At 40.7% G+C, this 13,206-nt stretch overlaps 1 protein-coding gene across 1 annotated transcript in view; it reads right to left on the bottom strand.

Annotated features, from left to right (window-relative positions):
• Window positions 1-3,003: 3,003 nt before the first annotated feature.
• mkrn1 (makorin, ring finger protein, 1) overlaps window positions 3,004-13,206 on the bottom strand; it is a 79,640-nt gene continuing 69,437 nt past the window's right edge. Inside the window, exons 7-8 of the mRNA XM_052029863.1 lie at window positions 6,293-6,437; window positions 3,004-5,044 (exon numbers count right to left, since the gene is read on the bottom strand). Coding sequence (XP_051885823.1) covers window positions 4,835-5,044; window positions 6,293-6,437 — 355 coding nt within the window. The 3' untranslated portion in view covers window positions 3,004-4,834. The remainder of the gene's footprint in view (window positions 5,045-6,292; window positions 6,438-13,206) is intronic.

Genomic DNA, 13,206 nt, shown 5'->3' on the forward strand with positions numbered 1-13,206 from the left:
TCGTCTTAGAAACAGGCAAGGAAACAATGCTACACATTGGGGGGAAATCTGCTCGGTCACAGAAATAGCATGCAAACTTCACACAGACAGTGCCACAGGTCAGAATTGATCCTGGGTTGCTGGATCTGAGGCAGCTGCTCTACCTGCTGCACAGTCCATATGAAATCATAAATGTACAATAATATGGGAACCAGGAATAGATGCATCTTTATTCATATTGTTACACATTCTGATTTCAATCAAATCTTAACAAATAGAAATGAGAGAAGTGCAAATATCAATGAATCTATTACATCACAAAATATTATTTTTAGGATGTTGAATGTGTAATTAACCATCCTTTTGTTTGAACTCATTGTATTAGGATGGATTATTTTCTAGGTGCCTACATTACTTTTATCATAAGCTTTCAAACTTTATTAGCATTTTGGTTAATTCAGTGTCATCACCAATTCATTTTTAGTGTGCTAAGAATAGCATTTGTGCTGTGTATTTGCTTGGATTTTAAATATTGGTTGGTTAAATGCAGAAGAATTGGGAGAGGAATTGGTGTTAACAGGGGGATGGTGCATGGAATTTGGCTTTGTCAGGACCACGAGGCAAAAGCTATTTTGTGCTTTGGACCTTTTCTTGCATTTGGCTAACTGTGAGCCAGCTCACTGGTAGGAGTGGATGGAAAATCACCCTTTGTAGTGAAACCATCTGACATTTGGGGAATGGAGTGAAAGTTGAGAGATTATGATTCTGGGAAGATTTGCACAGACCAAGTGAGGGTTGAAATATTTTTAAGTATCTGGAAGAATAGGAACACTCCCACGAGCTCCACAGAAATGAGAAGGTGAGTGTAAAATAGTTTGGGCTGTTTTTCTTTTAAATGCAGGCTTCAATTATCCATCTGGGCTACTCCAATAGTGTGACCTAATCCACAACTTCTGCCACCAAGTGCACAGCTATACCTGTATGTTCCCCTCAAACCCATCCTGATTTGGAAATGTGTGGGTGTTGCTGGCAAAGTCAATATTTATTGCTCATCCCAATTGCCCTTGAAAACAAGGTGGTGAGGTGTCATCCTGAAATGTTAAAGTCTCTCCGTTAAAGGTGCTCCCAAAGTGCCATTGGGCAGTTCAGACCCAGTAATGACGAATAATGGCACTACATTTTCAGTTAAGGGCAGTAGGTGATTTGAAGTGTAACCTGCAGGTTGGTGGCATTCTGCTGCATCTTCTATCATTGTCCTTGGTGGATTTGGGTTGCTTTTGTAATAGTCTTGTATAGCAATGTTGAATTTTATTATACCCTCCAGCCATGGTGTGCCAGTGGTGGATGGAGTGAATGATCCCTGTGGTTAATGGGGATACCAATCTAGCAGTTCCATTCCTAGAGATTAAACTTATGTTTTGGAGCTCCACTCAACTAGGCAAGTACCTACATTGTAAATTGAAAGAAAGGTAGTGGGAATCAGTTGGTGATTCCTTTGCAACAGGATACCTAGCCTTTAACCTGCTCTTGGAACCACAATATTTATGTAACTAGTACAGTTAAATCATTGGTCAATGCTAGCCCTTCAAGGTGCTAGTAGTGAGGGACTTTACATTCAACAATATTTGTGTTGTCAAGTGGCAGCTGGTTGGTTTCTCACTTGTTGGTGACCACCACTACCTGGCACTTGTGTGGCACAAATGACTTGTACCCTTTCAGGATGTGCCTGAATATTGTTTTGGTGTCACTGGATGTAGCTGGCAAGTTCTGAGGAGCTAGGCATGGCACTGAATACTTTGCAATTAAAATAACATGCTCCCTTCTGACTTTAAGGAAAGCCATTCTTTGATCAGGTAGTTTGGCCTTGGACACTGCCAAGAAACTCCTACAGGCTGTGAATCTGAACACCAACCAGAACCATCTTTGTGCAAGGTACAGCTCCAACCAGTTTTCCCCTTGATTCCAGTTGACTTGTGCTATCAATGAGCCCTGGTAAAAACACTGTCAAATGCAACCTCCAAGTGCTTTCAATCTCACTTCACTTCATCCAACTTTGGAAGGCTGAAGTGACATCTCAGGCCAAGTGGTCCTGCCAAACCCCAAAGCAGGTTATTGATGAATGCTTTTTGATAGCACTGTCACAACACATTCCACTTTGCTGATGATAGATGAGACAGTAATTAGCTGGATTGAATTTATTCTTGCTATTCTTTTGAGTACATATCTGGGCAACTTTCTACACATACAAGCCAGTGTTGTAACTGATAGCTGTGGTTGTTGGATGCCAATGATACATCTCCTTTTTGCGATAAATTAGAAGTGGGAATGGTTGCTCATCAGTGTTATGTTTAACTTAGCAACTCAAATAATGAAACCCATGAGACAAGACTCAGACTTCAAGCCTGGGCAGGTAAGTGGCAAGAAACACATGGCATAAGTATCAGACAATGACTGTCCACAAAAGTATCAAACAACATCCCTGTGAAATAAAGTAGCAATAACATTGTCACAGCTAGTAGAGCTGCCAACAGCTCCAGTTAGGTGAGGTGTTAAATCCTGCCCTCAGGTGCTGCCTGTGTGGGATGAATTGGCCACTGTAAATTGGGTTGGTGGTGGGTAGCAGTGTGTGGAGAATAAAATGGGATCAGAGTAAATGTGTGGTCAATGGTAGGTGCAGGCTTGGTGGGGCCTGTTTCTATGCTGCATCTCTAATGACGAATTTCCAAAGTCCCCACTACTAACATTCAGTGGCCAGAAATTTAAACTCAGTCAGCTATGAAAATACAGTGGTCACAAAAGCCTGTCAGGCTGGGTGTTGTGTGCAAAAATAACTTGCCTCCTACTTCTCCAAATTCTTTCCACCATCTTCAAGGCAAATACTGCTCCCCTATCTAAGGCAAAGTAACGTGCTTGGTTAGCACTTCATCCATCATTTTAAACCTTCATCCTCTCAAACACAATCCTTGTGAAGAAAACATTTTTTTCCCTTAAATCCAGGATAGATGCAGGACACATACAACAGTTTAGAGGAAAAGATATTTATTTAGAAAAATGCTGTTTTTATTTTACTTGTAATATGACAGTTTAAAGGGCATCTGTTCCAGCTGCATTTCCGGAGGTATGGGTAGCTGATCTCAAACAGCTTTGGCAATCTACATTTACTTCCACTTTCATTGCCAAGATGATTAGGCTCACAACAGCAAAACCTCTTCACAAAAATCAGACCTCACGTGCAGTTCCACAAAGAGGGAAAAGGGCTAATTTGCATTGTCACATATCCAAAGTCATGCCACAAAACTCAGCTTCTCATGCTTTCATTAAAAATAATCACAGAATCCTAATATCCTCTAAAGGAGAATAGGAACATGTATGCTAATTTTCAGTCTGCATATATGAGTTCATATTGTGCAGATAACCATGAAGCCCAAGACCGAGGATGTGGAATTTAAATATTACTATACAAGGTGGTAGAAATGGGTACTTTTGCCTGAATATCTCATTCACTTAACTCCCAGCATTTTCAACCCATCCATCAATTAGTTAACATGTGACCATTTGTAAAAAAAAAAAGGGGGGAGAATAGTGGATGTTAATCTGCCTGAATCTGCAATTGATGAATTAGGTACTTTATGAAATACTCACCCTGACCATTCTCAAACTACAGATTGAGTCAGTTAAACCAAGAACATCCTATATTTAAGAATCCAAATGGAATCTGAACTGAAGCCAGTCAGATAAACTTGTGACAAGTTATAAAATGAGACGGCATTTTACAAAAATGGGATAAATAAGACAACTTTGGTTATCCTATAGTTTGTCATTATTTTTATCTAGATTAGAAGGATTTAAATAAGCCAACTAACATTGAAATGTCAGTCAGAATAGCCAATAGTTAATAAATAAAAAACATTATATGGAACAGCTAACCTCACATTTTTATAGTCTGGTAGTGCTATGTCAAGTTTTGTTTTACTTTTAAAATGCCATCAATTCATTTTATCATGGCAAACAACCTTTGAACAGAGTACATAAAGTGGAATCTTAACAGTGGAATCCTTCAAGATTGAACCACAAAATAATTCTGATTAACACCCTTTACTTTCTGATCTATTTGAGTTTCTTTAAAAAATATTTTTGTATAAACTGAGTGCTGATGACTTTATTGATGAGAATTGTTCAGGAGGGAGTTGCTGAACCATACAGAACATTGGAGCAAGTCTAGAAATGAAGCTGGCTGCTTACTTTAGTGGTGTATGGGTACAGCTCCCTCACATTGTACTCAGTAGCTCCTAGCAAGGTTCCTGAGCTCTATTAGCATACTATATAAAATTAAAAAAATAGAAAGACAGGAAAAGACGTTGTTAATCATAATTATTTTATACCCTGACTCTTAAGAGACCACTGACTGCAGGACACCCTCTTTAAAAACAAATGCAGAATGTGGAGAGAATGTCATATGGAATAACACAAGCTATCAGATGAATTAAGGTGTACGTGGTCCTTTGCTGATTTCAGGGTTTTGTAAGTGTTAATATCACTTTCATAACCACCAAGGACAGATACCCAATGTTAGGTCAGGTACCCAAACCCATCTCTTATTCCACATGAATAAGTGTAGCCAGTTGTTATATTTACCTGCCAGCTTATCACCTTGAGTAAAACAAGTTAATTTAACTTACAAGGAACAAGTTTCTTTTTTGATGTACCACTGACAAAGAACTCTGCACAAACGTCCAAAGTGAAACTGCACCCAGAGTGCCTGGCCTGCCTAAGACATAGGGCACTGCCACAACACAGGAAAAGCTACTGTCTAAAAAAAAACAAAGAACAGACAGTCCAAGATTTACAATGGGTGCTATAGGTCAAATTCATAATAATCAACATCCATTTCATCATGAAACAAGTCCCACTCATCACCAGAATCTGAAAAGTCATCATCAGGGCCATCTGCTAAAAGCATAAGTAGCACTTCACCAAGCTCAAAGGTGACCATTTCATCATCTTCATAGGAATCAGCACTCTCTCTCTCTTCAATGAAGTCCCAGAAATGTGCCCTCCGCTGGTTCTGTGACAGAACAGATGGTTGTAAACAAATCAGTCTCAAATTAACAGTCGTGATGTTGAACTAGCCTCCAGATTACATTGTTACCTTATTTTAGATGGATAGTTAACTTTTTTTTCATTTTAGCCTACACCACAGCAATAGAAACAGTGTACACAATTTTTTTTAGTCTGAACAAAGACTTTTGGCCCAAAGCAATGTTAAGACAAATTTTTGTTTGCATATGTGCTTTATGAAGTTGGTGGATATCAAGCAACAATGTAGTAAAGAGATGAATGAAGGGAAACCATCTCAATTTTGCTGTCTGATTTTACTGGTACAAAATAATCATAAAAATTACTCTATTGTACATCAGGATGATTTAATATTTCTATGTTGACTTGTAAAGTTGAGTTTCATAAGTGGCACTTACAAATGAAATTACATTATCTGAGAGAACAATTCTGATACTACTTAAAGATCACAGCCATTAACATTTGCAGTTCCAATTATTTTGTATTAATGTCATACCATTTCGAATAATGGCAAATACATAATTTACATGAAATACGAGGGTAAATGTGAAAATCTCTACCAACTATCACAATTGTCCTACAACAGTTAATTATAAACAATGCCTAGCAATAGGTAGGTGGTGTAGCTCCAGGTGCTCCATAATAGCTCCCTATTAGTTCTGATGCAAGGTCATCAATCTGAAACACTGTCTCTCTCAATAGCTGCTGAGCACTTCCAGGTTTTTAATCTCCTTTTAACCACTTATACAGGAAGACAATAGCACAAGCAACTTTAAGTCAAGTCACTTTTTGTAGTGTCCTCTTTATCATATGGGTGTAGAAATCTCCAAACTTATAAAATTCTGGAATCAACTAAGAAGGAATTAATAAAGACATGAATTTTTAAGGAACTTGAAGACTCTGAAATTATCACTTAATGAACGTTCAATATTAGATGCACCCATTTCTGAGGAAGAAATAAAGAAAGCAATTTCTTCAATGAATTCGGGTAAAACACCTGGTCCCGATGGGTATACAGTTGAATTTTTTAAAATCCTTTCTGATCTTCTCTCCCCCTGGTTAGGTAAAATTTTTAAAAATGCCCTCAGTAGGTAAATTACCACAATCTTTTTATGAAGCAATTATCTCTTTAATTCTGAAAAAGGATAAAGATCCTACTGAATGTGCATCTTACAGACCTATTTCTTTATTGAATGTGGATTCCAAAATTTTTTCCAAAATATTGTAGTGTCCTTACCCGATATCTACCCATTGATCCAATTGGTTTCCTTTGTGGTTGAGGCTCTTCCAGGCGGCCATCAGGGTATGCATGTTTGTAGAAACAGTTACCCCCAAAGGGACAAGTCCCACGTCCCTGATCAAAATATCGACATGCTTTATTGCTGCAGAGCAAAAGATAAATGTTTACTGAATAAATTCTGAAAGCTGCTGTGGGAATAGCAACGTCTGATGAGTCTTTTTCAATCAGTTTTGACTTTGCTTTGCTACATACTGCCCTGCAGTTAAGTCCCAGCTAACTCAAAACCAAATCAGCATAACGCTGATCTTCAGCCAATATTCATCTGCAAACTTGAGAATACAGCTGAAAGTAAACCTCTAATGATACTCACTAAATTCACAAAAATATTGAAGTTAATCAACAAGTATGAGCTACTTCCTACCAGAAGCTGGCAAAAAAAAAATAGCATTCTGAGCTACCAACACACAACTGTTTGAAATTTAAAAGTAATATCTGCATAGTGCCATAACCATTCTTGGGTTTCTGACACAATACAATTAGATAAATAGCAACAGTGCAGGCTGTATCTGTGCAGTTCCTTTCCTCTCAAAATAATGTTCAAGTTAGGATGTGGTACAGGAAGGCATGTATCCCAAGGTTATTCTGGGATTTAGAAACAAAAGTTAGTTATACAGCAAGGAAACAGGGCCTTCAGCCCAACTTGTCTATGCTGACCAAGGTACAGTATATTCCTGAGCTAGACCCATATCCTCTAAACCTTTCCCCTCCATGTGAGTGTCCAAATGTTTTTTTTTAAAAATGTAATTGTACCCACCTCTACAGCTGCTTCTGGCAGTTTGTTCCATATACCCACCATCCTCTGTGTGGAAAAAGTTGCCTCTCGGGTCCCCTTTAAATCTTTCCCCCCTCACCCTAAATCTATGCCCTTAGTTGGTGCATGTTGAACTAATGACTATAATGATGTTATATAATGAATATAACCAATGAATATAGAAATTATTGAACAGGAAGCAGTGCTGACACAACAAAAACCTGTGATTCTAAAACGTTTTAAACATAATGTACATTGAATTAACACTGTTATTTACCACAGAACAATACAGGCCCTTCGGCCCACCATGTTGTGCTGACCTTTAAACCATGCCTAATACTATCTAACCCTTTCCTCCATATGTTTATCTAACAATCTCTTGAACTTGACCAACGTATCTGCCTCCACCACCACCCCAGGCAGCACATTCCATGCACCAACCACTTTCTGGGTGAAAAACCTTCCTCTGATATCTCCCTTGAACTTCCCACCCATTACTTTAAAGCCATGCCCTCTTGTATTGAGCATTGGTGCCCTGGGAAAGAGGCGCTGGCTGTCCACTCTATCTATTCCTCTTAATATTTTGTACACCTCTATCATGTCTCCTCTCATCCTTCCTCTCTCCAAAGAGAGAAGCCCTTTCCAACGCTTCCACATCCTTCCTATAATGAGGCGATCAGAACTGGACACAGTACTCCAAGTGTGGTCTAACTAGAGTTTTGTAGAGCTGCATCATTACCTTGCAGCCCTTAAACTTGATCCCACGACTTATGAAAGCTAACATCCCATAAGCTTTCTTAACTACCATATCCACCTGTGAGGCAACTTTCAGTGATCTGTAGATATGAACCCCCAGATCCCTCTGATTCTCCACACTACCCAGAATCCTGCCATTAACTTTGTACTCTGCCCTGGAGTTTGTCCTTCCAAAGTGTACCACCTCACACTTCTCTGGATTGAACTCCATCTGCCACTTCTCAGCCCAGCTCTGCATCCTATCAATGTCCCTCTGCAATCTTCAACAATCCTCTACACTATCCACAACATCACCAACCTTTGTGTCATCTGCAAACTTGCCAACCCACCCTTCTACCTCCTCATCCAAGTCATTAATTAAAAAAATCACAAAAAGCAGAGGTTCCAGAACCGATCCTTGTGGGACACCGCCAGTCACAGCCCTCCAATCTGAAATCACTCACTCCACCACAATCCTCTGCTTTCTACAGGCAAGCCAATTCTGAATCCACATGGCCAAGCTTCCCTGGATCCCATGCCCTCCGACCTTCTGAAGAAGCCTAGCATATGGAAACATGTCAAATGCCTTACTAAAATCCATGTAGATCACATCTACTGCACTACCCTCAATCTGTCTGGTCACCTCCTCAAAGAACACTATCAGGCTTGTGAGACGTGATCTGCCCTTCAAAGCCATGCTGGCTGTCCCTGATCAGACCATGATTCTCCAAATGCCCATAGATCCTATTTTTAAAAATCCTTTCCAACAGCTTGCCCACCATAGACGCAAGGCTCACTGGTCTATAATTCCCTGGACTATCCCTAGTACCTTTTTTGAATAAGGGGACAACATTTGCCACCCTCCAAACCTCTGGTACCATTCCTGTGGACAATGAGGACTCAAAGATCCTAGCCAAAGGCTCAGCAATCTCCTCCTTTGCCTCGCAGAGCAGCCTGGGGAATATTCCGTCAGGCCCCAGGGACTTATCTGTCCTAATATTTTCTAACAGCTCTGACACATTCCCTTTCTTGATATCAAGATGCTCTAGAACATTACCCTTACCAGCACTGTCCTCAGAGTCATCAAGGCCCCTCTCCTTGGTGAATACTGAAGAGAAGTATTCATTGAGGACCTCACCCACTTCTACAGCTTCCAGGCACATCTTCCCACCTTTATCCCTAATCGGTCCTACTTTTACTCCCGCCATCCTTCTGCTCTCCACATGTGAAAAATGCTTTGGGGTTTTCCTTAGCCCTACTCGCCAAGGCCTTTTCATGTCCCCTTCTTGCTCTCCTCAGCCCCTTCTTAAATTCCTTCCTTGCTACCCTATATTCCTCAGGAGATCTATCTGATCCTTGCTGCCTAAACTTTATGTAGGCTGCCGCATTCCTCCTAACCAGATCTTCCACCTCCCTTGTCAACCATGGTTCCTTCATCCTGCCATTCCTTCTCTGCCTCACCAGGACAAATTTATCCCTAACATCCTGCAAGAGATCCCTGAACAACGACCACATCTCCATAGTACATCTCCCTTCAAAAATGTCATCCCAAGTCACACTCGCAAGTTCTAGCCTTATAGCCTCATAATTTGCCCTTCCCCAATTAAATATTTTCCTGTCCTCTTTGCTCCTATCCTTGTCCATGACAATGCTAAAGGTTTGGGAGCAGTGGTCACTGTCCCCCAAATGCTCACCCACTGAGAGATCTGTCACCTGACCCAGTTCATTACCTAATACTAGATCTAATATGGCATTCCCTCTAGCAGGCCTGTCAACATACTGTGACAGGAATCCATCCTGGACACACTTAAACTCTGCCCCGTCTAAACCTTTGGTACTAAGCAGGTGCCAATCAATATTTGGGAAGTTGAAGTCTCCCATGATAATAACGCTGTTATTTTTGCACCTTTCCAGAATTTGCCTCCCGATCTGCTTCTCAGTATCCTTGCTGCTACCAGGGGGCCTATAGAATACTCCCAGTAGAGTAATTGCTCTTTTCTTGTTCCTGACTTCCACCCATACTGACTCTAGAGAGGATCCTTCTACATTATCCACCCTTTCTGCAGTTGTAATAGTATCCCTGACCAGTAATGCCATCCCTCCTTTTCTCCCACCCCCCCATTCCTTTTAAAACACTGAATTAAACACTTATATTAAACTTCCCTTAACAAGAGTAGACGGATTATAACTACTCACTAACACAGATTGGAGGCTGAAGTAAATTGTTCAATCCCAGAACAAGGGGATTATCTGTCCACATAGAACTTCTTGTCAACTAATGGTCAGATACATCTAATTTAGAGGTATACTCTCTCACAGCTTTTGCTGCTGCACAAGGCATCTTATCAGGAGCAATGGATGCAGGCGAGGCCGGACAGTCATTAGCATGTGGAACATGTTCTGCTACTGGCCTCATGAGCAGGAACAAAATCTTCATGTCTTTGTCTTGATCAGAAGAGCAGTGTTAGAACACGTGAAGATAATTGGTGGTCCACATGAATGTGAACACATCCAACCACTTGCACCAAGCAAATTAAAGCTCCTTTATGCTGGTTATCTTGAGCTCTCAATTCCTGCACTTGATGTTTGGAACCTGTGGAGGACAAATTAGTCTTGACCAAGACCAGCCAAGTGTGAGGTTTTTAAAAACTCAGCAGGTGCGTGCTCTGGCCTACCAATAACTGAGCCAATGTTTGGGAAGGAGGAATGGAATAAGAAACCAGTTTCATCCAGGCCTTCTTGAACAACCCACTCAGCTACACCAATACTGGAGACAAAATATGGTAGCACCCATTTCAGGAAAAATCTAAATTTGTGTGCAACAATCCGAGGACTATTGTCTGACAAGTCTATTGGCAAATTCACAAGATGCAAAGAGATGCCTCAAACGATTCACAATAGCATCACAGTCTTATTGTAGCACTATCAGCCATCTGAGTGGACGTTAATCACAATCAGAAAATGCTATCTGCCCACTCTATAGTGGGATTCTACCTGTGCCATCAAGCTTACATTGCTTAACTGCATCTTTACACTGTGGAGACCAATTCCATCCATCCTTTGCTTGCAACAACTCATAGCGGTTATAATAAGGTTGAGAAGGAAACATCCATAATAATTCAACAAACTTGAGAATGACCTGAGTTCTGCCATGTTGGTTGATGCTGATGTATTAACAAAAGCATCCTATTTGCTCTGATTCAAGTGAAGGCCATGAGCATCAATTTGATCTTTGCTGGAAATGGCATTTGGCACATTCCATTCTAATTCTGTTTAGCTACAACCTGGACATGACCTTCTCCAGGTTGCAGCAGATTCTCTGAAAATACTGAAACTAGCCCTTGCAACAAAATAATATACTGAAGTCATTTTATTACATATTTGTTAGAATTTGGTTCAAGTAGAATTAATTTCTGATTTGGGATTTAAGAATATACCATATAAAATTCATCAATATCATAATATAAGAGCATGAAAATGTCACAAAGAAATGAAACAATTAGTAATGATGAATGTAAAATTGGAGAATATTTCTGGGTTATTTGATTAACTTTATTTTTTTAAGGAAGGGAAGAGGGAGGGATGTGCATGAAAATTGAGAATATTTTCCTCAGGAAATTAGAGCTCAGAGTTCACACAACAGCAGATACATGCAGTGTTTCTGAAATTCATAGAAAGATAATGATGTAAGAGTGGAAGAAATTTAATTTGGACTTTCATTTAGAAACTTCCTTAATAATTTGTACATAAAGATAGTAGTATAATTTGTGTGTGAACTATTAGAGTCAGAGTTACAGCACAGAAGTAAGTCCTTCAGCCCACTACCAATCACCCACTTACACCAAACATCCACTTTTTAAAAAAAAATTCTCCCTACATTCTCATCAACTACCTCCAGATTCCCCCACTCACTTAAACACAAAGATCAATTTACAGTGCCACATGTCCTACCAGCCCACGTCTTTGGGATGTGGGAGGAAACCAGAACACCCAGAAGCCCATGTGGTCACAGGGAGAGAGTTAAAGCACCACACAGACAGTACCAGAGATCAGGATTGAACCAGAGTCTGGCACTCTGAGGCAGCAGTTCTAATATCATAAGACATAGGAGCAGAATTAGGACATTCGGCCCATCAAGTCTGATCTGCCATTCAGTCATGGCTAATTTATTTTCCCCTCTCAACCCCATTCTCCTGCCTTCTCCCTGTAACCTTTAACGCCTTTTCTAATCAAGAACCTATCAACCTCCACTTTAAATATACCCAATGACTTGGCCTCCAGCTGTCTGTGGTAATGAATTCTACAGATTCACTACCCTCTGGCTCAAGAAATTCCTCCTCATCTTTGTTCTGGAGGGACATTGTTTTATTCTGAGGCTGTGCCCTCTGGTCCTAGACTCTCCACTACTGGAAACATCCTCTCCATGTCCACTCGATCCAGGCTTTTCGATGTTTGGTAGGTTTCAATGAGATCCCCCCTCATCCTTCTAAGCTCCAGCGAGTGCAGGGCCAGAGCCATCAAATGGTCCTCACAAGTTAAGCCTTTCAACCCCGGGATCATTCTCATAAACCTCCTCTCGACCCTCTCCAATGCCAGCACATCCTTCCTTAGATATGGGGCCCAAAACTGCTAACAGTACTCCAAATATGGACTGACCAATGCCTTATAAATCTTCAGCATTACATCCTTGCTTTTATATTCTAGCCCTCTCAAAATGAATGCTAACATTGCATTTGTCCTCCTTACTACCAACTCAACCTGCAAATCAACCTTTAGGGAATCCTGCACTAGGACTCCCAAGTCCCCTTGCACCTCCGATTTCTGAATTCCCTCCCCATTTAGAAAATAGTCTACGTCTTTATTCCTTCTACCAAAGTGCATAACTGTACACTTCCCTACACTGTATTCCATCTGCCATTCCTTTGCCATTCTCCCAACCCGTCCAAGTCCTTCTGCAGACTCCCTGCTTCCTCAACACTACCTGCCCCTCCACCTATCATTGTATCATCCGCAAACTTGGCCACAAAGCCATCAATTCCCTCATCCAGATCATTAACATATAACACGAGAAGTAGCGGACCCAACACCAATCCCTGAGGAACACTACTAGTCTCTGGCAGCCAACCAGAAAAGGCCCCCTTTATTCCCACTCTTTGCCTTCTGCCAATCAGCCAATCTTCTATCCATGCTAGTACCTTTCCTCTAATACCATAGGCTCCTATCTGGTTTTGCAGCCTCATGTGCGGCACCTTGTCAAAAGCCTTCTGAAGATCCAGGTAAACAACATCCACTGACTCTGTCCATCCTGCCTGTTAAATCCTCAAAGAATTCCATCAGATTTGTCAGGCAAGATCTCCCCTTAAGG

This window comes from Pristis pectinata, chromosome 15 (genome assembly GCF_009764475.1).
Source record: "Pristis pectinata isolate sPriPec2 chromosome 15, sPriPec2.1.pri, whole genome shotgun sequence".
Lineage (NCBI taxonomy): Eukaryota > Metazoa > Chordata > Chondrichthyes > Rhinopristiformes > Pristidae > Pristis > Pristis pectinata.